The following is a 26315-nucleotide window of genomic DNA, read 5'->3' as shown; positions in this document are numbered from 1 at the left end:
ACATCTTTTTTTAAAAAATACTATTGGAATATAATTGATTTACAGTCTTATGTTAGTTTCAGGTACATAGCATACCAATTCAGTTATACACATATTTATTCTTTTTCAGATTCCTTTCCCATGCAGATCATTACAGAATATCGAGAAGAGTTCCCTGTACAATCCAGTCAGTCTTATTGATTCTCTATTTTATATATAGTAGTGTGTATATGTTAATCCCAAGCTCCAGTTTATCCCTTCCTGCCATGTTTCCCCTTTGGTAATCATTAAGTTTGTTTTCAATAATTAGTTCTAACTCAAAAAAGACCATATCATTTCTTAAGGAATCAAAACCACAATTATTTTTCCCTTCTCTGAAACTACAGTCATGCTGTCTAATCTATCTCAGTAATCCTGAGTGTTTCATTATATGACTCAAGTTTCAGCACCATAATTCTCATCTAGGACATTGTGGAATTCAAATGGCTCTGCTTTAATGAAATAGGTAAATGCAATAAACTATTAGAGGTGACATTTATTAGACTGAACAATTATATTTATTATTATAATCTGTTTTGCAATTGCATCATGGTATCTAAGTTTTTAATCTTTTTTCCAAACTGAGTTCTATTATTAATCATTATTAACCATTCTGATTAGTGTGTAAAAGCAAGCAAACTAATACATCTTGTTTTCAGAAAGTTCTAAAACACAATACAGTAGGAAGGTATAACCTAAAATATCCTTTAAAGTATAAAAAGTTTATCTCTGTCTAAAGTTTCATTTTAAAAAATGTCCAGAAATGTCCAGAAGAGTCACCTGTCAGTCTTCAAGTCTCTTTTGTTTGTTATTAAAAATAGAGTTCTAGTAACATTATTTAAAACGTTCCCCCAGGGATCTGAAGTACAGTAACAGAATACATAACTAAGTGTCTCACACAAATAAGTTTCCTCTGCATTGTGTTATACAAACAATGTTTGGGTGGTGTATTTTAAAAGGGAAAAAGCTAAGAGGCATTTGAGTCTACATCACACAGGGAAACAGCATAATGGAAAAGAGGTAATGATGGCTAAAAAATTGAAAATATAAACAAGATTGCTTACATTCTCAATTATCGTACTAGAGGACTGATTTCTTTTTCTCTAGTTGGCTGAAAAAGATTTCACTAATAAGTTCTATTTTCTCCATGGTGGCTATTCACAGAAGTAATGTCTTTTGCAAGATTTGTGTAATTCTTGATGCACAAAGGGAGTAAACAACTAGCCTTACCGGAACCTAGCAACAAGAAACAGTTTGTACTCTTAGTAAAGAAAAGTTTATATGGTTTCCTCTCAGAGTTTTCTAGTCATGATATACTTTCTAAATACATCTTGGTGAAATCTATAAGCTCAGACTATTAAAGCAACCAGTAAGAATGGAGACAAAGCTATGGGAGGGAAACAGGGTAGGAATGAATTACATACATGGTAACAAAACAAAACAAAACAAACCTCCAAAAACCAAAAACCCAAGAAACTACTTGCCTCTGCCTTACAGGAAATACCTTCAGTCCCTAATCTAACGATGGCTCTCTTGCACCTCAGCTTATTAATAAGGGCAAACCTAATTAACTCCTGAAAGAAGGAAATGTCACTCTTATATATAATGTATAGTAAACAGAGAAATGTGCAGGAGTCACTTTTTCTATTTGAGAAAAAAAAAGCACTTGACTCAAGTCTCACTGCACTGTTACTCCACCTCCAATTACTTCCACCAGGGCCAAAGATGACCCTTGGGCAGAATCGACTACTGCAGATGACTGAAGGTATTTTCTATTACTTGCTCCATTTACAGCCAAGTGAAGATGTCATGAAAGTATTATCTTTAAAGGCAGTCTTTAAAGCTTTGACTACTTAAGATGAAAGCCACTAAAAGATGGTGAAACAAGATAAAGCTGGTGTGGGCCTAGGTGAATTTGGAATGGCCGCCATGAAAATGAAGCTATCAACAGGCTGAAATGTGACAAGTTTACAAAAAGGAAGCATTTTGATGCCTGATTCTTACTTTGTAAAATATTTAGAACAATGCTAATGCCTTTTCCATTCAATGCTCAATAGTTTTATTTTCCTTCCTCACTTAAAGTTGCTAGCAAGTTCAAGTCAAGTGGGCACTACCACTGCAATTAAAAAAAAAAAACAGACTCTATGAACAAACAATGGAAGAAGGAAAAAATGTAAGCATGACTTATTCTTTCCTATAATGCATCCAAAGCAAATGGCGGATGTGCAAATACCCATTTAAATACCCATGCTCAACAGATTGAATTTTTTGTTTGATTTTATTGTTTGATTTGGGATGAGGGTGTGAAGTTTGCTGCTTACAATACCTTATTCATCTTTTTTTTTCCTCCTCACTAGGCCTGGCAAGGTGCCTGACATTCACAAGGCAGACACAAAACCACATGCTATTAAATTTTAGAAGATTCCAACTACAAAGTGATTACCTGCTTCAAGGAATTTCTTGTGAGTGAGTTAGCTAATGAAGTGAGCACTCAAATGCTGCCTGATGAGCTGAAATGCCTGTGATTAAATTTTTCGATGAAAACGCACACTGCCCTCTATCCTATAGCCATCAATCTCCCCGTACTACCAGCAAGCCACCAAAGCCCACCTCAGTGATGCAAGTGGCTCTGCTAGGGACTCCCTCACACCTCCCATGCTGCCTAACTCCTGTCTGCTCTCTCAAGACGCCAGCCAGGTGCTGCCTGCTCCAGGAGAGGTGCGTCTTCTTCGTGCCCATGTGCGGCCCTGCACTGCATGTCTCACATCATACAGGCATGTGATTCAGCTGTCCCTGTCCTGGACTTTGAGCAATCTGCAGGAAGACACTATACAGAACTTGTGTTTCTATTCCCAGTGCCTACGACAGCATTCAGTCCAAGAGCAGACACAAATATTTGTTAGACACAGGCTTAACAGTTTTACAGAAAGTATTAATTCATGCAGATACCCCTTTATGATAATGAGTTTTTCTGTATGCTGTCTGCAACTATCAAGGGTTTTAACAACATTGATCCAAATCATGATAGGGTCCACGTCAAAGTAGACATTTTTAGTATACAAATAGAATTTCTGTAATTTGAAAAATACTGCACTAAATCATTTACTACATTACTGCTGAAGGAACCCTTGAAATACATGGGACAATTCTGTCCTTATCGCTAACTCACTTCTCTAAACCATTAAGGCACTTCCCACAGTATGTTTTATTATATGAGGAATGCAAGGTCCTCCTCATCTTATTATTAATAAACAGAAAATTAAAAAGTAACATTTTCCCCTTCCTTTCCCCAACCTACCTTCTGTAAATTTCTTCTAACGCTCATCTATCTCCCCTTCTCTTGTAAACATCACACATACCCACATATACACACCCACAAACCTCCACTAGAAAAACATATTTGGAAATATCCTAAAGATGTCTGGGTGGTATATTCCAACTACTATTAAAAATACATATACAACATGTAACATTTTATGTGCCGTATTACATGTAACGTTTAAAATTTTCATTCAACTTAATAGTTTATGCATATCTAGTAAAAAAATTATCACTATGATAATAAAGATTAACAAAATTACTACAATTATGATTAATAGAAACTATTTCTAAGCAGTGCTGGGCCAAAGTACAGCTTTACTACATGACAAATGACACAAAATTTAAAAATCAACTGTTACATTACCTTTAAGACACGTTTGATAGAGCCCAACACAAAGTTTCTTTGTGGATGCTTTCTGTTCTGAAGAAGCCAGTCACGATTTAACACCTTTTCTCCTTCCTCCAGAACACATTTCTGACCTTGGAAATGTGGTTTCTCATATAAAATCCAGCTGAACAAATATAAAAAAGCATGATCAGCTATAATTAATCTTCTAAGAAATGAGGCATAAAACAAATATGAGAGTTATAAGTCACAGACTACAATGTCTATTCAAATTTAAAAATCTGGGCTATTTTCTACTACTAGCGTATAAACCTATTTTGAAACAATGATGTACGCTGACCAAGGAGTCTAAGAAAGAATATAAGTGCACCCAACTTACAGTGCTTCCTAAACACAGCACCACAATTTATGCTTGGGTCTATGTTTACGTATACATACATTTTATAGATGCTATATACACATTTACATTAAAAACAGTAGCTTAACAATTTCAAATTCCACTTCTACCCTAATTTTCCTGTTGCTGGATAAAAAAGCATGTGCATCTCATTTTATTATTTGAAAACACACTACATCACACTGCTTATAACCTGAATACTGATCAGTGGGTAACCCAAACACCGGACAAAGAAATTCTGGTCCCCGCATGTCCATGAGACATGGTCCATAATAACAAACGAGATTTTCCAGCATTTTGGCAACCCACTCCAATACTCTTGTCTGGAAAATCCCATGGACAGAGTAGCCTGGTAGGCTGCAGTCCATGGGGTCACAAAGAGTCGGACATGACTGAGCAACTTCACTTTCACTTTATGCCATACAAAGAATCCTTCACTTGTTGCTTATGTCAGTGATACAAATGACTTCAAGCATGTGGCCTTCACATTCCTTACCATCCTACAAATTTTGAACTCATTTTCAAAGCTATGTTTCATTCAACTGAAGCATTCAACTTGTCAAATCCATCCTGTTAATCATGCAGTTACGAAATGGCACTATTTTACTGCAGGCTGTAAATACTAAAAACAACCTTTATTTTCTAATTAAGTTATAAAACTCTAATGATGTTTCAAAAAATTATCTGGAGAGAAATGGATGCAACCTTAATACAAGAAAAACATACAGCATAAGCAGCAAGAAAACAACTTAAGGGGAAAATATTATAAAATTTTAAGAGATCTCTTACCAGCCCCTTACAACTTTTATCAGTACCCCATTTGGATAAGACCAAGATGTAGCATCAGGAATATTACAGTAGATTTCTTGTTTACATTTTCTTCCATGGAGATCATAGATAACCATCTGCAACATATGGTAAGCAGGCATAATAACTAATTTTAAGAATGCATTTAAAATTCTAAAATGTCCTAGAATGCAGAAAATAAAATATCCTAAATACATAAAAGTAAATACCACTTTAGATGCTAAATTCTTGAATGAAATAACCATTTACTAAGTCAGTTAAAAGTTTCTACCTTAAACTCCCCAAACCTAAACATAATCTTACTTCTTTTATTTTAGCCTATCTAAGAAACTTATGCTTACCTTTCCAGGTCTTGGGTTACATTTCAAAGTTTGTTTGTCAACATTCTGAAATAATAAAAGTGGAAGAAGTGAGCCATAAGAAACATAAACAGAAAGATGGTTCACTTTCTTAGCAAATCCAATTTATTGCATATTTGTTTAGTGATCATCATTACAAGGGATAAAAAAGTAAGTACAAAGGAAAATAAAGCTGTGCGTCTGTCCTCAAGAAGCTTACAGTTTGGAAAGGAGAAAAGATGATCACATTTCCGTGACTCTTCTGGTGAGAGATTAGGTTAAACCCTCAGGTACAAAACAATCAAAATGTCAAGTTAAGGAAGTCAAGAGAAATGGCACCAGCATGGAGGTGAAGTGATGGCAGACAGAGGTTCCCAGGAGGCTTGTGTGAGGAAGTGGTATGGAAAAGACCTTGAAAAACAGGATTTCAGTAAGTGAAACAATGTGGCAGCCTGGTACAGGAGTAGTAAACAAAAAAAAATCCAGGAAGAGAACATCTTGAGACAAAGTAGAGACATCTTAGAGGGTGTGTAACCAGAGCACAAAGTGGCGAGGCTGAACAAACAAAACCTGGGGACCTTGCAACACAGAGTGAAGAGGTTGCACTTGACTTAATAGGCAACAGGAATCATTAAAGAAACATTTCTGCAAAGCCCAGCCTTTCTTTCAAAACGACCTTGCCTTACAAGCAACTGGCTGGTATTCAAATATTAGCACTTGCTACTAAGGGTATTTGGAATCCTAAAGGAAGTTCCATGATCTTGGGAATGTCAGAAAGAAATGTCCCAGGTTCAGTGAATCTTCTGTAGTAAACATTCAAATATTTCTAAGTTGAATAAAAGTGTAACTGAATTTCAGGACGTTTTCATCTCCTTTTTCTCAAATTAGTCTGCTTATTGCCCTGCTAAGTACGAACAAAAACAAGACCAAGTACAGTGAGACTGTTGTCAGGCAAACACTTAAAATATTTTAAATATTTAAAATATTTTTAAATATTGCAAAATCTTTTCATGAGACACATTAGTTCAACGGAAAGTGACAGTCTTTCTACATTCAATACCTTGAGAAATTCAAAACGTTGTCACAATTTAGTTTGAAGACTAGAAGTCAGCAAAGAACTGAGATTGTAACTTGCTTCTCTCTTATGCCTTTTAAATTCTGATGAAGCAATTTTGTTTTCTCAAACATAACAATCCAACTAAAATACATGAGGTATGATACACTTCAACTAAAGAACAAAGTAATCTCTGGTATTTTTTTAAACAATCTTTACACAACCTCAAAACAGTGATTTTCCTAATAAGCTTTTAGGTTATTTCATGACCCAAAGCACTACTTCATTAATTAATATTATAATAACTTACCTCTGTGAATGGGCTTAATTGGCCAGGGGTGTCTTGAGTGCGGAAATACTTTGACACTGGTTCCTGAAAAATTCCACCAAATCTGGCTCCTTTTTCTGAGGAATGGGTTTTAGAGGTCTGCAAATACTGATGATAAGCACTCTTTAGAGACGAATGTAGTTTGGAAGTAAGGTCAGATTTTTGTAGAAATGAGGCCTTTTCTGGCCACAGACCAATCTGCAGATTAGAGGTCGCAGGCTCATTTGACATCACATAAGAATTCTTAGAGACTCCAGTACTTTCCTGGTCATCATCAGAACAAAATGTAAGAGAAGAATCTGGCCTCTTGAAGGTGACAGTTTCCTGCCTTCGAGCTCTCAGACTTCCTTTATGCAGTGGCTCTTCCTCATCTTCCTCTTCTTCCTCTTCTCCGCCCTCCTGCCTGTCATCTTCATCAAAATTCATCTTTAAACGCTCTGATACTGACTGGAGAAGCGATAATACAGAAGAGGGCTGGTTTGCATTCTCTCTTGATTTCGAGGCACCATGACGACCAGGTGAGACCTCGCTGGACAGAATGTCCTCCTGAGAGCTGTCGTCCTCGTAAATGGGAGACAAAGCCAAGGGATAGATCTTGTACCTTTTGGCCTCTACCGATAAGAATGTTTCTGAACTGTCACTATCAAATGCATCACCTAATTTGGTTTCCTTTGCAAAATGATGGACGAGGTCAGTTCTACTTTCAGACCTTTCACAGGCGAAGACAGGCATGCGGTCAGGAGCTGTGTGAGGAATCAGGAGGGAATGTGTTCGTCTTACCTCGGTGGTAGCGTACTTGTCCTCATCTTGGAGGGGCTCTTCGTACAGTATAGTAAAGGAAGAATTTTCTTGCTCCTCCTGAGAGACGAAGGCTAAGTTAGGTTCTTCCTTTTTGTCTCCATACTCTAGGTCTCTTGCTTTCTTATGTACTGTAGTGACAGATGTTTTTCTGTCCAGCCTTCCCACGGTACCCTCAGGTTCAAAGTCCGGCACTGCTAAGGCTGGGTAGCCTTCATTATCCTTACTTAAGGTAGGCGATTCATAATCCCTGAAGTACGAGGCGAGTCTAGTGCCACACGCTATCAAGCCTGTCTTCGTTTCAGTAGGCTCTTTCTCCACTTCTCTACCACTCCTGCCAGCACCCTCTTGGTATGCTTCTTCAGCATCAGATATGGGAGATGTGGCCTCCGCCTGTGTAACGGGCAACTCCAGATCTGTTCCATGTATTTTCTCAGAACTGACTGCTGTGGGAAACACCCTGTGTTTCCTGATGGTCCCATCAGAATCTTCTGGGAATGTGCTTTCCATTTCTCTCTTAGAGGGTGTGGACAACATTCCCCCACTTGTCTCCTTCATATCTCCCTTACATATTTCGAAGGAAGCAGGTACTGCCTTCTGGGGTGCTTCTTTCATTTCTAATACAAAAGGAGGCATCATTTCACTTTTCCTAATAACCCCTTCAGCATCACTTTGGTAAGTGTTTTCCAAGTCTAATAAAGGTCCTTCAGTCTTTGCAGTGATCCCCTCACCATCTTTTCGGTAGACATCTGCCACTTCTAATGTAAGGGACATCACCCCAGTTTTGTCCACTTCAGCATCTTTTTGGTAAATACTTTCCATTTCTAGTGTGGCAGGTATTGACTCAGCCTTTTCAGCAGTCCCCTCAGTATCTTTTTGGTAGATACTGTCCATTTCTGACACAACCGATGTCATTCCCGTCTTACCAACATCCCCCTCAGCATGCTTTTGGCAAATATTTTCCATTTCTAATGTAACAGGTGTCACCTCAGTCTTTGCAATATCCCCTTCAGCATCCTTTTGGCAAATATTTTCCATTTCTAAAGTGGCAGGCAATCCCTCAGTTTTTTCAATATACCTCTCAGCATCCATTTGGTATGCTTCTCGCATTTTAAGAATTTCAGCTGTTGGCTCAGTTTCTGAGGTACTCAATTCGGCATCCTTTTTATGTGCTCTTCCCATTTCTGACACTGGGGGGACTGCCTCATATTTCATAATATTCAACTCAGCATCCTTATTTGGTTTTCCCATTTCTAACATGGAAGGTATAAGCTCAATTTTTCCGGTATTTACTTCAGTGTCCTTGTGTATTTTCCCTACTTCTGACATTGCAAGGGGTGTGCTTTTGTTACTGTGTCCTGGCAAGCTTTTTTCAGATAAACATACAGAAGTATCAGACAAGCTGCTTTTAGATGTCCCAGGTACGTGAATGTCATCATTCACAAACGGAGGCCATTTGAAATTTAATACAAGAGTTCTTGTATCCTTTGTCTCAGGTTTCTGATTATCAACACACTCTGTCCCCATTTTCTCTTTAGAGTCCTTCTTGCAAAACGAGTGTGTTTTTGCCTTATCATCTAACCCTGTAAGGGGTACGTTTTCAGCTAGTAAAGCAGTATCTGATTCCTGCAAATTTATACTACCAGATTGCCCATCTCTAGTTCCTGAAAAGGGGGATTTTTGGTAGAGAACAATTTCTCTTCCTCTTATTGACTCTGTGTCACTACCTAAGTTACTTACAGCAAAGAATCTACCTAATACTTTCCCACTGATTTCACATATGCTTTGATTTATTGCCTGTTCTGACCCCAAGAACTCTCTTACCATATCACATGGCTGAACACTATCACTATTCAGAACTTTGGAAGTATTAGCCTGAAGTTCAGAATCCAAGGTACCCTGAGCATCATTTGCTACAGTTTCTTGGGCTGAATAAATAATCTGATTGACTAATTCCCTAGCTCGGTCCTCTAACAACCAACATACATTCATTTTATCAGAATCAAAAAGGAGACTGTTCTCACCAACCACAGGTGAAACACAGGCCTTTTCTTCCCCTTGGACTTCAGGTATGTTTTCCACAGCCTGCTCTTCCAAATGCTCTGCAGGCTGGATCTCTGTCAGTGTCACTTCTGATGGGTTTTTCTCAGGGATGTCTTCTTCCAGGGTACCTGGATTCATTATGCCGTCTATGGCTCTATGTTCCTGGCAGGTATCGACTGAGTGTTTGGATTTTAGCTCTTCCCTGACAGAATTAAAGGCCTCCCCAATCAATGTAACAGCCTTTTTACAGAAATCACTCTCGAGGTCCAAAAGTTGGGCATGTGCTCTCCTCCTCGCTTCTATGTGCTCAGCAGAGGCCTCAGAACACTGCTGGCTTGAGCTGTTAACTGACGCTGGGGTCCCAGCAACTGCTCCAGTCGCTGCTTCCAAGGGATTGACAAATTGGGCAGCAGTTGGGAAATCAAGAGATACCATCCTAGTAGGATCCCCCAAATGGTCCTGAAGTGGGGTGACTTCTGCGAGGTCAGATATTTCCGATTCCAAATAAGAGCTTTTAGGGTCCAACAGATTAGTTAAGGAGGCACCTTCATGTGGGACATCTATGGGAACTTTTACAGAACTAAAATTATTTGCGGGGTTATGTGAACTTCTAACCATGCTAACTTCAGAGTTACTGGAGGAGGAAGGCAGGCTGTGAGTACCACCTCTTAGGGAATGAGCATCCTCTTTCTTTCTGGGAGATAAGACTCTCTTTTCTGTTCTCAGCACAGAAGGATTAGGAAGGAAACTTGAATCCTCAGATGCAAAATCCTCTTTTCCCAAACTGATACCAGAACCCAGAAAAGGTGACTTTGCTTTTGTGCTGTCAGTTTCTTGGAACTGGGGGGAAGTATTAGCTAAGCTGAGTGGTGAAAAATCAGAAATCTTTTTGCTCCCACAAGGAACTGAAGGTGGATGGGTCATAGAAGCCTTGGCTGCACAATTCTGTGCCACTTGCCTAGTAACTTTCTCATCATGAACAGGTGGTGAAGTCTCAGGTCTATTACTCTGGAGATGAGCAGGTAGAGCACTGTAGGCTCCCACCTCCGTTCCCTGTACACCCTGATATTTGGAGGCAGAAGGGGAAACCTCAGTTTGGCAACTCTCTTTAAGGCTGGCATCTAAATATTTCTCTTTAATCTCCTCATGATCCACTAACTGAAAAATTTTGTCCTGTTCAACTTCCAGGGAAGTCACTTCTGATAAAGCAGGATTTGCTGGCACACCTGTGATTTCAAGTGGAGACAAAATTTCATCCTGAGAAATGTCTCTGGGCTCTGTTCGGGAAACAGGTATCTTGGAGAGACTTAGAGTTTTTCCTGGTCCAGAATGTGACTCAACAGGAACATTGTTCTGACCACTAACATCAGCTTCTGGTAACATTTCTGCAGAGCTATCAGTTTTGGTTTCCAAGGAGAAAGAAGAATCAAGCTTGTCTGCAGTGCTCTCACTTGCTGCGGTGCTTGATAGCACTGACTCTGCTCTCTCAGGGTCTTGAGATGAAGTGGAACTGTGCCCCTTGCAGAGGCTTGCAGGCTCAAAGCCCAAGTCCGCTGCACTTATGTCGGTGTCACTGGCTTCGAGATCTAGTACATACTGGTATTTCTCCCTATCAGGAAGAACTTCCTTGGATTCAAGAGTTGTAGGTACATGCTCAGAGTGAAGGCACCCAGGGAGACTCTTCCTGTCTGTGGCCTCCACATGATTTGCTGCATGTTCTTGTTGACACTGATGAGACTGACTGGAGCTACCAACAATGCTGACATCTCCAGTTTCAATGAGCACAGAAGAACCTTCATTCTTTAAAATAGGAATATCCACCTGGCTCAGCATGCCGACTCTGGAAATAATGGTAGGGCGTGAAGCACTGAAATCTGACTTTTTATGGCCAAGGCTGGGAGATGTCCTGGCATCAGGTGACACTGTGGCTTGTTGAGGACTCTCAGAGTCAAGAAGGGATTCTGAAATGTGATTTCTATAAAGTTCAAGATTCAGTTCAGTGGCTATTTTATTTTCTAAGCATGTTACAACTACTGATTCACTGGTGTGTTTTACAGAGGCAGCTTCCTTTTGATTCATCCTAAAGGGAGGCACTTTGCCATGTGGCCTAACAAGGTTTTTGACTTCTGTTAGTAACAGTGGGTCAGTGTCTTTGTGTAATGACTCGATTCTATCTTCTGGAGCTTTGACATGACTTGAAGTAGTGGGTTCCTCAACTGATGTGTTTTCTGTTTCTTGCTTGATTTCTGCAGGAGCCAAAATTTTCTGTGTGTCTTGGGCAGATGATCTGTTTCCAGCATTTACAAGTTCTGTGTCTGTTACAGCTTGTTTCTGAAAAGCCATGGGGCTGGTGTGATTGGCAGCCTGCTTTGATGAGTTCTCTACCGCTTGCTTGTCAGAACACTTACTCTCTGGCAACTGCAGAGCTTCACGCCTAACTGATTTATTTGGACTTGGCAAATCTGCACTTCCAAGTGTGGTAGGGTCACTCCCATCAGATTTACTACAAGAGAAGTCAGAAATAGCAGGGTTCTCGGCCTGCACTGGTGTCCCATCACTCATCACGGGGCTGGTTCGTTTTACCACAGTTCCTGGTGCTGCTGTCCTCTGCAAGTCCAGACTATAAGGAATTTTGCTGCTGTTACTTTCTGTAAACAATGCTGAACATCCGAAATTTCTGTCAGTCTGAGAACCTGGTGCACAACTCAAATGGTGCCGTGAGTCAGAATCTCCAGCAGTGGAGCTGCAGCTCGTCACAGGACAGGATGATCTACTTGTCTCGGGTCCCCCAGGATAGGCTTTATTTAAAACACCCCTAGAAGAAGCCGTGTTGGCTAGTCCTTGGTTGTTTGTTGAATGGCTTTCTGTGTTGAGATCTCTTTCGTTATAATCAGAGTCTTCTAACTGGCCTTCAGGCACTTGTTCTTTCACAGGTATGCCTGTGCTAGCTGATGACAGTAATAACACCATTCCAGCCTCCATCTCCTTTCCAGGGCCACGATGTGTGCTTGTACTAGAGTCAGAACTTGCATTTTCTCTGTCTAAGGGATTCACGGTTTCCGACACTGTCTGCTGCTTCAAATACTTCTTAATTTGTCTGGGGCCTTGGTAGGTTGCATACGTTACTAAAGGCCTCTCTGATTTACCATCCATTTGTCTGCAAAAAAGAACAGCATGAGAGTATCAGGAAAGATAATTAGTGACACTTAACAGCACTTCCAGAAATCATGGTGAAGTGTATCTTTCAAATCGTCCTATTCTTAATGTCTAAAGTTGGGAAGGAAATTCTTGAATTTTTAGTCCAGACTGTCTGTATTAAGCATAATACAGATTTGACCAGCAGCACAGGAATGTCAAGCCAACCTGAATGTTTGAACTCCTCAGAACTGTCCCTTTCACTTGATTATGTCTGTCTCTCCCACGGTGATTAATGGAGAGAATATGGGCTGACAAACCTAAGGCTTAGGTTCTATTAATAGTTTTGATCTCCAGTGAGTGCTTGACTAGAAGGAACCACATTGCCTTCATGCCTCATATTGGTATCTCATGGCTACATCACTGATTTCTGCACCATATCAGAGTATCATAGCAAGTTTCTCTTCTTTTACTTAGATGTGAGTTTGGAACAGCTGCTTTTAGCACAGAGGCAGAGAAGTTGTAAAGAAAACACCTGGCAAGATGTCTAGCCTGCCGTAAGTATTCAGCATATATTTAAGCCAATAAATGACAGAATTGCCTTAAAAATCCTCTCTCCTGTTAAGCTCTTTAGAGATTCAATTAGCATGTGCTGTGTTTAGTCACTCAGCTGTGTCCGACTCTTTGCAACCCCATGGACTGAGGCCTGCCAGCCTCCACTGCCCATGGGGATTCTCCAGGCAAGAATGCTGGAGTGGGTTGCCATGCTCCTCCAGGGGATCTTCCCAACCCCGGTCTCCCACATTGCAGGCAAATTCTTTACCATCTGAGCCACCAGGTTAGCATAATGAGTATTAAACTGGCTGGGCAAATGCAGAAATCAAAAAAGATTTCTAGCACCAATTCCCAATTTTTTCTCAGCCCTAGACTACATTTCCTGATATTCTCAGCATCCGTTGTTCTGGAGAATCTATCTCTGGGAGCTCTGATGCTATGCTATGCTGCCTTATGGTCTTTCATACACGCTATTCTTTCCCCTTCTCCGATGCAAGCCCCAGACAGAAACTCATACCCTCCGAGACTCAGCTCCCAAGTTATTTCTAATGCAAACCCACCCCGGGACCTGTTTACTGTTACTAGAATGGGCAGTTAGTCTCTGATCTCTGGGTACAAACGGCCCTGAGCAAAGACTTGCCATAAAAAGATCTATGCACCAATTTATTTCCCCACTAACCTAGTGACTGTTGGAAGACAGACACTATATCTTCATCATCTTTGTATTTTTAAGTGCCCTACAAAAGACCTGACAAATCGTGTATGTTTAATAGCTTTGTGCAAATTGATGAATGGCTTAAGTAAAGCAATGATACTAAATGCTAAGCGATTTGTTTTCGACTTTCTTAATCGGATCCAAAAAAAGCTGATACAAAAGTGCTTTCAGTTCTGTGTTTATAGTTGAGACACTAAAATGTAACTAGTACAGTTACATTTTAGTGTCTCAACTATAAAAATGTATGGTAGAAAAACCTGAAGTATATTCTAACATTTTCAGGTTAAACATATAATTAACAAAACATTATAGAACTCATATGAATAACTAGGAAATCCAGTTATTCCAATAACTAAAAATGATGTTTTTTCTCAACTTTAAAGCAACACCATGAAGAACGATAGATTTGTCTGCATGATAACACACAAAGTAAACTTCTGAGATGTAAAATCTTCATCACCTGGCCCCTTACAAAGTTCTTTAATTTTAGCTGAAACTGTTTATTTCAACCTATATAACTGCTGGCCTCTAAAATCCTCTGCACCACTATTATACAAAATTTGTATTGGTTACATTCATTTATTTTTACTGTCCCTTTTAAAACAGGTATAGATGAGATGTGTAGAGAAAAGCTTGGCTTTGGAGAAGTGATTTTAGCTGCTGCAGGAGTTTCAGGCTAGACGAAAGACAGTTATGAAACAAAGTTAAAATGCTGGATAAGGGAACCTGTCTAAGAGAAAAACACATATAGGTAAATTTATGTCATTGCTGAGATCCTATTTTAAAATGCATAAATTATTCAGAAAGCACAAGAGCTTTTCAAAACAATATATCAAGATCCAGAAGTATGAAAAATGACAAGTTTTGTTTGATTTTTCTTTTAAAAGCTTTTACATTTTATAATTAAAAATCTACTTTCAAGACTGCAATGTTTTCCCTCCACCCCAAAGATCTCCAAAATGTACATGATGTCCAAAGAAACAGGCCATGAGAGAGAAGGACCTGAAGTTTATTCTTCATGTGTAGTAAAACTTAGGTTTTCTTACTACCAACACCATCCTAACCATTTTACTCTATATCAATCCAATAATGCAACTCTTAATCTAAAATAACTTCTATTAAGATAAACCACAGAGAAAAATCCACTCCAGGAAAATTTCAGTTCACTGTAGGAATGCCTTTTGGTAGTTTTGGAGTCCTTTGTAGGGAGGGTTGGCAGAATAATTGTTTTCCATTTGGGGAGTTTTCTGGGTACTTTCAACGGAAATGATTTAATTGATTTATATGAACTAGTTTAAATTTCTGACGAGATAATCTCCGGCAGCATCCTGTATGGAAATGTTACACGCTTGTAACTAAAATATGCATTCTTTATACTAAACAACTACAATGCCACGTTAAAATCACTGAACATCAAAGTCGCAAGCTTAGCTTCATGTATTATAATTAGTCCCTGCAGGTACTGATGAGCCACACTCACACTCTATAAATGGTTAGTCATGCCAAGATAGTCTTATTTTCTACAGCGTTCTTTCACAGGTTGTAGCTGAGTCTTCACAATTGAACAGTATTAAGAATGTAAAACTGTCCTTTGTTATGTTTTTCTTGAATTAAGAAACAGGAACAAAATGGAAATGTCAAAAATATATAACTTTACAAATAAGCTAAATATGGAAAATTAAAAAGGTTTTCACAAAATAAAAAATGTATTGTCATGTGTTATGTAATTGTGTATAGGATGTGTAGCTTTTCCTATAAAAGTTGAAGTATGTGATCTGAATAATACTAATAGAAAAGTAAAATATCTAAAAAATTCAAATATTTAAGGGAACAGATGTACAGATTGAAAATGTGAAAAGGTTTTTATGCATTTCAGCCCAAACATACCTACCTATCATGTGAAGGCTTACTAAGCCTCTGCTCACTACACATGGCTGTGCTCTACCCTGGATAAATCCAATATATCTGATACTACAAAGGTCAACCAAAGACATGCATCATTCTTCAAAGAAAATTCTGTAAAAGCTGCCTGAAAATAATAGTGTTAGAGCAAACATCTACCTAATTCACTTTTAGCAAGTATGATTAAGCTACTTTTTTAGCATTAAGATTTATTTTCTTTCAAATTATATAGTTAAGAATATCTTCTCTCACAATAGGGAAGATTCTTAACTTTTCTATGTAAAGAAAAGCTGTAAAACCAGCAATTAAAAAAAAGATCACAATAAAGTTTTGACAGAAGAGTTTCTCAAGATGATAGGAATCTGCTGAAAATGGAAGAATTATAGAACATTTTCAAGAATTTCAACCCAATAACAAAGTAGCTTCCTATACAGATTACACCAGGAGGATGTTAAAGTATGGAAAGCAATCTAAAAAATGTTATCAAACAAGTTTACTTAAAGGCTTTAAGGATATTAAAAATGAAGTCTATATAGTCAACCATACATAAAAACAATTACAAAGCTATTTTTATTATTTTTAATTAACTGAAAATGAAATCATTTACAATGCTTTATGATGAGGATTTTTTACAAACACACTTCAAATTATAGCTAATAAGTTGTCTAAAATTTTAAAATTCTATTAATAGTGATTAAAGTGATGTGATGTGATGTCATTCAGCCGTGTCCAACCCTTTGCGATCCCATGGATTATACAGTCCATGGAATTCTCCAGGCCAGATCACTGGAGTGAGTAGCCTTTCTCTTCTCCAGGGGATCTTCCCAACCCAAGGATCTCTAGTAATTTCAAAAGTATAGATTCAATTTTAAATAAAGTTTTATATTTGAAACATGCTCATAACTGACTCAATGAACATGAATTTGAGCAAACTCTAGGAGATAGTGGAAGACAGAGGAGCCTAGTGTGCTATAGTCTGCAGGGTTGCACAGAGTTGAACAGGGTTGCAAAGACATGGACAGGATTTAGCAAGTGAACAACAACAACATGTTCTTAATAAAAATGAAATGTCCATGATTTTAGCAAATTGATATCACAGAAATAAACCTTAAACCTTTAAAATGCAGATTCTCAAAATTAGTAAATATCTTCTCCAGATATATTATTGAAATAATGCCTAAAATCAGGTATAAGCAGACTGTAATTATACTGTCAAAATGCACTATTAACCAAAACAGTATTTGACTTTTATATAATAATTCCTAAACAAATGGACAGTTTTTAACAGAACATTACTAACACTATAAATAATTCTAAGCCTGATAATCTATAGGATTTCTGAAGCTGGGCTGGAGAAAGCCTGTGTCTCAGTCAAAATGGAGGCCTCGTGGTCTTTCTCTTTCCTCTAAGAATCACTGTTCTTTGCTGAGGTGGTTCTGGTAAACTGCCTTAAGCAATTATTCTATCATCAAGGAGGGCTTTACTAAAAAGAAGAGGCACAGTATCCTTTTCCATTTTCTATTGTCTAATATCAAAGGAAATAACCTGACCTACTAATCAAACCCAAAGGAGAAACAAGAAAAACCACAAACCTTTGATTCTACTCAATTCCCACGTAACCTCAAAATGTGCACCATTTTAAACTGCTTTAGAGACAAAAAGTCACTGGGAGAGATGTTAGATGGTTGTTGGGCCCCACTCCTAGAGACTATGATTTATTGGGTCTGAGTCAGATAACTTGCATTTCTAATGCTTCCCAGGTGATGCTGATCCAAGGACTGAACTTTGAACATCATTGCTTTGGATAATCCTTTCTCATGGACGGAGGAGCCTGGAAGGCTACAGTCCATGGGGGTCGCAAAGAGTCAGACATGGCTGAGCTACTTTACTTTCACTTTATTATAATGTACCCAAATTTAACCATTTGTCTGCTATTGGACGTTTGTTACCAATGATGTGTTCCTACATATGTTTCAATAAACACCTTTGTATATCATTAGTAATAACCTACAAGCTTCTCAAGGTTCCTGATACATGCAGCCCTCCACTCACAGCACTGTATATGAGCATTAGCCAAGTCAACTCCAACTCCTACAGAGTATTATCACTTATTACCGTTATCAGTTTAGTAGGAGAAAAGTTCTCACTTTAGTTTGCATTTCCTTGATTGCTAGTGAGAATAAATCTCTTCCTCACTTATCTGAATGACTTGTTTTTATTGTTTGCCCATTTTATTCTATTGGTGAGCTAACTAAAATGCTTGTCAGTTAAAGCATTCTCATTTGCCAATTTACTGTATTGCTCGAGGTTTTTGACATAAGAGAGTTTGAAAATTGGAAGCAATTTTGTCTACTTTCTCTTTCCAAATACTTTCCATTGCTATCATGCTTAGAAAATTGCTTCTCATCAAAATAATTCACACTTAGATGCTTTTAGTTTTGTATGTTTCTTAATCATTTTTATTCTGCTCTAATTTTAATATAAAATGATATGATTATCTAGTTTTTATTTTTTTCTCCCAATTGTTACCCAATTTCCTCAAGTTTTCCTTTCTACATGAATACATAATGCTGTCACATTTGAAGGCTCAAATAGACAAGGGTTCATTTCCAGACTGTCTATTCTGTTCCATTTAAGCATCTAGCAAATATTACACCAGTATTATGACATCATTTCAATAAATGTAGCTTTATGGGAACATTTTAAGATCTGGTAGGGCAAGCCCCACCCTCAGCATTCCTGATGGGCAAACCTGAATCCACTTGGGGTCTCAGTTCTCACAACCATAAAATGGGTCTGTGCCTACACCTACCTTAAAAGCTTACTATGAGGAACTGACTGAAAGCACATGCCTGAGGAAACTTTGAAACTACAAAGGATCACACAGTTCTAAGTTGTCATCTATATCTGCCTACAGTATTGATGATCTCTTTAAATAATAAAAATAATTCTCAACTAGAGGATAAATTAAAATCAATGAACCAGATACTTACTAGCTATGAATGAATACTTATATGTTACACAAAATATCTAATGCATTCAACATTGTTATAAATATTTTCTGGATAGAAAATATTCTTTCTAGCTCATTTGAATAAAAGAATAACAAGTCAGTGCCCATTTGTTAATCAAAGAAAGAAAAAAGGGGTGGTGAAATGCTCCTTAAATTTGTGCAAGATTTGTTTCTTGGAGCTATGAGAAAGGTTCAAAAGGCTACTTTTATAAATACAGTCAATTTCTTCTCTTAATCCCTTTAATTGGATTCCACAAAGAAATGATATTGATAGAATGTGAACACAAATCATAGGACTATTTTTGTTCCCAGAACGCAGATACTGAACCCACTGCCTGTCTGACTACAGAAGAATTCAGACAACAGAAAACACTCCCGTTTAAAGAAGTCTTAAATAAGAAATAAATCTTTTGGGCCTCCTTGGTGTCTCAGTGGTAAAGAACCTGCCCGCCGATGCAGGAGACATAGGTTCGATCCCTGGCCCAGGAGGGAACACATGCTGTGTGGCAGCTAAGCCCACGCGCCATAACTACTGAGCCTGTGCTCTATAGCCCATGCTCCACAACAGGAGAAGCCACCACATGAGAAGCTTGAGTACTGCAGCTAGAGAAAGCCTGTGTGCAGCAACCAAGACCCAGCACAGGCAAAAATTAATAAGTAAAATTATTTTTAAAAAAAGGAAGTAAATCTTGTACTATAACCAAGTTAGCACCAGAAGATATTAGTACCACCCACTAAAATGGCTGAAAAGTCCCTAGATATGATATACAGAATCATGTAATTTTTCACCTAGTAGCAGGGACATAATATTTTTTCAAAATCCCCTTAGTCAATAGTAGAACTAAGGCTAGGTCCAAAAGCTCAATTTTTCAGCTAAGTAAATTTTAAACTTACTGCAGCAAGTCACCAGTTTCCTGTTCACTGTCTTGTGTTGTATCCAAAGAAAAGGCATCTGAGAGCTCAGCTGAGCTGGATTCCTGTTCCTCTGCTGGAAGCGCCTGGGTTCTCAGGGAGCCACCAACATTTTCCCTTTGGCCCCCTTCCTCATGACGACTGGGATTTCGTAAGTCTTTCTCAGGTTTGTCATGTTCATCTTTGAAAGAAGACTGCTTGGCTTCACCGAGAGATGACTTTCCTGAGATATTGAATAAGTTACCTAGAAACTGGAAGAAGCTTTCTTTTGGCTGTTTATCGCTTTCTCCTATTTTGGCCTCTGAAGTGGAACTGGAAAGGTCGTTGGGCTTTTTGGAATCTTCCTGTGTTGGCACAGTGATCAGCTGCTGGACCTGGGTCCTTTTGTCCTCACTTTGGGGAATCTTGGAAAACAAAACAGAGAATATTAAGCATCATCATTTTAAAAATGACACGGGCTGACTGCTAACCTATTGCGTGACACTCTCTGTGCTAAAGGCCAGGGATGTTTCTGTGAATGAGACGGATGGCTTCCACCTCTTAGTAGTTTACAACCTACTAAAGGGCACAGTCAGCACAGCGTTAACAACATGATATGGTAAATGTCACAAAGGGACAAGTACAGTCCACGTGGGAGCCCAGGGCTAACTAGTCTAGGTTTGGGGGCGGTGAGAGCAGAGGAGGTTACTTGGGGGGGGTGGGACGTGCCCTTGCAAGGAGACGCAGACAGAGCCAGTGGGATGCCTGTTCATCCCCCTCTCTCTCTGCTTCCCCCCACCCCACGACCTTTCCCAGCCCACACATCCATCTTCTCTCCATGTCCAATGAGGAGTCAGCTTCTAATTTAAAATGACTGGAGGTAAGGTTGTAAAATGAGAAGAGCGAAAGGTAAGTATGGAGAGATAAGTAAAGGGACACATCACAGCAAACCTTCTATGTATCTCAATTTAGCCTTTATTATTACAAAACTAATAGACAGTATTCTCACGTGCTCCATACAGACAACACCTAAACAGACTTCATAATTTCTGCATTGTCTTAACCCCTGAAGCTACCACATGATAGAAAACTGTTTCTCAAGAAGATGAGGAAAGACAGCAGCACGGTGTATCAACGAGAGGAAAAGGCCACTATAAACTCTCCATGGTATGCATGGAAGTGTATCCATGTCAAACCTACTCTCCCAATTCAGAGCATCCTCCCTTTCCCCTCCCTGTGTACACGTCTCTATTCCTGCCCTGGGAACCTGCTGTACAGCTTGGGGAGCTCAGCCGGATGCTCTGTGATGACCTAGATGGGTGGGATGTGGCAGGGGAGGAAGGACAGAGGGAGGGGATATATGTCTGTTAATACTTGGAGCTGATTCACTCTGTTGTACAGCAGAAACACAAGCTTATAAAGCAATTATACTCCAAATTAAAAAAGAAAACTTAATGGTAAAACACAAAGCCCTGATATATGCATTAACGCAGATGGTGGGCAGCACCAGGAATTCTTGCAGATGCTGAACACTTTCAGGGGTGTGTTTTACCTGCTCATAATTAACCTACTAGTGAAGCACTGGAGAAGGAAATGGCAACCCACTAAACTATTCTTGCCTAGAGAATCCTGTGGACAGAGGAGCCTGGTGGGCTGCTGTCCATAGGGTTGCACAGAGTCAGACACAACTGAAGCGACTTAGCATGCATGCATGCATTGGAGGAGAAAATGGCAATCTACTCCAGTATTCTTGCCTGGAGAATCCCAGGGACAGAGGAGCTTGGTGGGCTGCCATCTATGGGGTCACACAGAGACAGACACGACTGAAGCGACTTAGCATGCATGCATGCATTGGAGGAGAAAATGGCAATCCACTCCAGTATTCTTGCCTGGAGAATCCCAGGGACAGAGGAGCCTGGTGGGCTGCCATCTATGGGGTCACACAGAGTCAGACACGACTGAAGCAACGCAGCAGCAGTGAAGCACACTCCATTCACGTGTACAACATGTGACCGTGCTGGCAGTCCACGCTCTCTCCTGCCTAAAGCGTCCTTAGCTTCAGGCAAAGGGGCCAACTCAGCCTGCCTTTCCCAACATGCTCATTCACCTACTTGTACGAGGAATGCCGTCTGATAGTATCTGTCAGACATCACACTCACTGGTCTTTATAAAAGGAAAGCTCAAGTGTGAGTCAGAAAAATATCAGCATGCCAAGGTGAAACCACCTGAGGCCACTGCAGGTTCATAGGATGAAGTTTTGTAAGAAGCTGATCTTCAAGAAGGCAAGAACATCCAAATGTCATTTGTTCACTTCCTTCCTTGTTTTAATCCAAATTCAAAACAGCTTAAAGGAGTGTTCCACTAACCACTAATAATACTTGGCATATGAATGGTTGTGAAATGTTTAGAACCCATTAGCCTAGGAAATTAATTTCAAGTGAACCATATTTCAAGGTCTATTCCAACCTTAGGAGACAGGACTATTTTTGAATAAACATATTAGCATTTTTCTATGTGTTAGGTCCTTGATATAACTTGTGAGTCTTTTACATTTAGAATACCACCAGCCTTCTAGAGTCAAAGTCTCACCTTTTACTGGTTTCAACTGCAACTCAATCCCACATGTCTCCACCTCATCCACCCAGCCTTCTGCTCTTTATGGGGGCCTGCTCTATAAATGAACGGCGCTCTCTTCTCATGTCAACAGCTTAAATAGCCTCTCAATATGACAGCAGAAAATACGCTAGAGGACATTCTGAAAGTGATCATGTGTTATGTTTTTTTTTGTCCTTTACCCCATTTACTTTGTTGTAATGGCCAGCCACAATGCTTAAGCGAACTGTACGCTACTCACTAAAATAAAACCAATATTCTTAAAATGCATACAGATTCACAAGGGGGTTTTATAAAACTAGGGCAGTGTTTTTTTTTTTAAAGGAAAACAGTATAATGATTACATTTTTGACATCAATAAAATCAAGACAAAAAACTTCTATAAAATCAACAACACTATTTATCTCACTGCCTCAATTATTTTTAGTTACTTGACAATTCCTTTCAAAATACAATGGACTGCTTCCAACTGTATGGTACTGGCACAAAAATAGAAGTATAGACCAATGGAATAAGACAGAAAGCCCAAAGATAATCCACGCACATATAGGTACCTTATCTTTCACAAAGGAGGCAAGAATACACAATGGGAAAAGATAATCTCTCTTCAATAAGCAGTGCTGGAAGAACTGGACAGCTACATGTAAAAGAATGAAATTAGAACACTTCCTAACACCATACACAAAGATAAACTCAAAATGGATTAAAGACATCAATATAAGACCAGAAACTATAAAACTTGTAGAAGAAAACATAGGCAGAACACTGAATGACATAAATCATAGCAATATCCTTTATGACCCACGCCCTGGAATAATGGAAATAAAAACAAAAATAAATAAGTGGGACCTAACAAGGAGAGTTATGACCAACCTATATAGCATATTCAAAAGCAGAGACATTACTTTGCCAACAAAGGTCCATCTAGTCAAGGCTATGGTTTCTCCTGTGGTCATGTATGGATGTGAGAGTTGGACTGTGAAGAAAGCTGAGTGCCGAAGAATTGATGCTTTTGAACTGTGGTGTTGGAGAAGACTCTTGAGAGTCCCTTGGACTGCAAGGAGATCCAACCAGTCCATTCTGAAGATCAGCCCTGGGATTTCTTTAGAAGGAATGATGCTGAAGATGAAACTCCAGTACTTTGGCCACCTCATGCGAAGAGTTGACTCATTGGAAAAGACTCTGATGCTAGGAGGGACTGAGGGCAGGAGGAGAAGGGGACGACAGAGGATGAGATGGCTGGATAGCATTACTGACTCGATGGACGTGAGTCTGAGTGAACTCCAGGAGTTGGTGATAGACAGGGAGGCCTGGTGTGCTGCGATTCATGGGGTTGCAAAGAGTCGGACACGACTGAGTGACTGAACTGAACTGAACTGAACTGAATTAAAGCTTTTGCATAGCAAAGTAAACTATAAACAAGGTGAAAAGACACCCTCAGAAGGGAGATAATAATACCAAATGAAACAACTGACAAAGGATTACTTTCCAAAATATGTAAGCAGCTCATACAACTCAATACCAGAAAAACAAGCAAGCAATCAAAAAGTGGGCAAAAGGCCTAATCAGACAATTCTCCAAAGAAGACATATGGAGGGCTAATAAACACATGAAGAGATGCTCAACATCACTCATTATTCAGTTCAGTTCAGTCGCTCAGTCGTGTCTCACTCTTTGCAACCCCATGAATCGCAGCACGCCAGGCCTCCCTGTCCATCACCAACTCCCGGAGTTCACTCAGACTCACGTCCATCGAATCTGTGATGCCATCCAGCCATCTCATCCTCTGTCGTCCCCTTCTCCTCCTGCCCCCAGTCCCTCCCAGCATCAGAGTCTTTTCCAATGAGTCAACTCTTCACATGAGGTGGCCAAAATACTGGCGTTTCAGCTTCAGCATCAGTCCTTCCAAAGAAATCCCAGGGCTGATCTTCAGAATGGACTGGTTGGATCTCCTTGCTGTCCAAGGGACTCTCAAGAGTCTTCTCCAACACCACAGTTCAAAAGCATCAATTCTTCAGTGCTCAGCTTTCTTTATAGTCTATCCATACATGACCACTGGAAAAACCATAGCCTTGACTAGACAGACCTTAGTCGGCAAAGTAATGACTCTGCTTTTGAATATGCTATCTAGGTTGGTCATAACTTTTCTTCTAAGGAGGAAGCATCTTTTAACTTCATGGCTGCAGTCACCATCTGCAGTGATTTTGAAGACCGAAAAAAATAAAGTCTGACACCATTTCCACTGTTTCCCCATCTATTTCCCATGAAGTGATGGGACCAGATGCCATGATCTTCGTTTTCTGAATGTTGAGCTTTAAGCCAGCTTTTTCACTCTCCACTTTCACTTTCATCAAGAGGCTTTTTAGTTCCTCTTCACTTTCTGCCATAAGTGTGGTGTCATCTGCATATCTGAGGTTATTGATATTTCTCCCAGCAATCTTGATTCCAGCTTGTGTCTCATTATTAGACAAATGCAAATCAAAATTACAATGAGATATCACCTTGCACCAATGAGAATGGCCATAATAAAAATCCACAAACAACAAGTGTTGGAATGGGTGTGGAGAAAAGGGAACCCTCCTTCACTGCTGGTGGGAATATAAATTGATAGAGCCACAGTGGAAGACAGTATGGAGAGTCCTTAAAAAACTAGGAATAAAGCCACCACACAACCCAGAAATCCGACTCCTAGGCATATACATTGAAGAAACCAACACTGAAAAAAATATATGTACCCCAATGTTCCCTACAGCACTATTTACAATAGCCGATAGACATGGAAGCAACCTAGATGTCTTCTGACAGATGAATGGATAAAGAAGTTGTGGTACATTTATACGATGGAATACTACTCAGCCATAAAAAGGAATGCATCTGAGTCAGTTCTAATGAGGTGGATGAACCTAGAACCTATTATACAGAGTGAAGTAAGTCAGAAAGAGAAAAACAAATTATCGTGTATTAACACATATATATGGCATCCAGAAGGATGGTACTGAACCTCATTAGTAGCATCCTTCTAGATGCCATATATATGTGTTAATACGTAACACAGACATAGAGAACAGACTTAGGGACAAGAGACGGGGAGAAGAGGGAGATGGTGAGATGAACGGAGAGGCTAGCATGGATGCGTATACACTAACATATGTAAATAGATAGCCAATGGGATCTGCTGTTTATGACTCAGGGAACTCAAACTGGGGCTCTGTAATAACCTAGAGGGGTGGGGATGGGCAGGAGGTGGGAGAGAGATTTAAGAGGGAGGGGGCTAATGTATACCTATGGTTAACTCATGTTGATATATGACAGAAATCAAACCAATATTATAAAACAATCATCAATCAATTAAAAAAATTTTTTAAATATATAATGGACTGTTTCCTAAGCAAGGAAGATACATTTTGCTAAACTAGTGAATGCCTTCACATTTAACCTTTTTAGAGTGATATATATATAAATTTTTTAAAAACCACTTAATTCTCCTTCCTTTCAATAATCACTTCTTTGCTATCCCAGAATCCCTGTATCTTAAATGTAATAAGAACATTTTCTCAGTTTCCTTTAATTTATTAGTTACTTAATTTTGGCCTAATAATCCTATGAGAAATTTGTGTCAGTAATTAAAATACCTTTAACAACACCACCAAAACAACAACAAAAACACTCAAAAGTATTTAGAGACCAAAATTAGCAGGAAAGGGCCCTGTTTATTAACATGACAAACTGTGTATTTATATAACTACATACTAAAAGTCTGATATAAAATAACAGCCTAGACAGCAATGAAGTTCAGCCTGCCACAAGCTAAGGGCCAATGTCACCTGCCAACTGGACTATCTGCCACTGATTCAACAAGTGAGAAACAGAATGAAAACACTCAGGATTCAAACAAACACTAATAAAACGTTGATTCCAGTTGTCCTCAAAGATGCTGGTACTCTGCATATAACATATAAAGACTACTTATGAAGGCATATGTATTTTTGGGAATTTAATTTTTCCCCCTACATACTCAGTATGTGGTAATGCAGTATGCTT

The 26315-nt window shown here is 39.2% G+C and overlaps 1 protein-coding gene across 1 annotated transcript in view; it reads right to left on the bottom strand.

Annotated features, from left to right (window-relative positions):
- CRYBG3 (crystallin beta-gamma domain containing 3) overlaps window positions 1-26315 on the bottom strand; it is a 125681-nt gene that overhangs the window by 58911 nt on the left and 40455 nt on the right. The window contains exons 3-7 of the mRNA XM_052639667.1: window positions 19665-20086; window positions 6592-12607; window positions 5231-5275; window positions 4872-4987; window positions 3704-3851 (exon numbers count right to left, since the gene is read on the bottom strand). Coding sequence (XP_052495627.1) covers window positions 3704-3851; window positions 4872-4987; window positions 5231-5275; window positions 6592-12607; window positions 19665-20086 — 6747 coding nt within the window. The remainder of the gene's footprint in view (window positions 1-3703; window positions 3852-4871; window positions 4988-5230; window positions 5276-6591; window positions 12608-19664; window positions 20087-26315) is intronic.

This window comes from Budorcas taxicolor, chromosome 1, assembly GCF_023091745.1.
Source record: "Budorcas taxicolor isolate Tak-1 chromosome 1, Takin1.1, whole genome shotgun sequence".
NCBI classification, from domain to species: domain Eukaryota; kingdom Metazoa; phylum Chordata; class Mammalia; order Artiodactyla; family Bovidae; genus Budorcas; species Budorcas taxicolor.
Note: the sequence above shows the minus strand (reverse complement) of the source record. Positions and strands in the feature narration are given on the sequence as shown.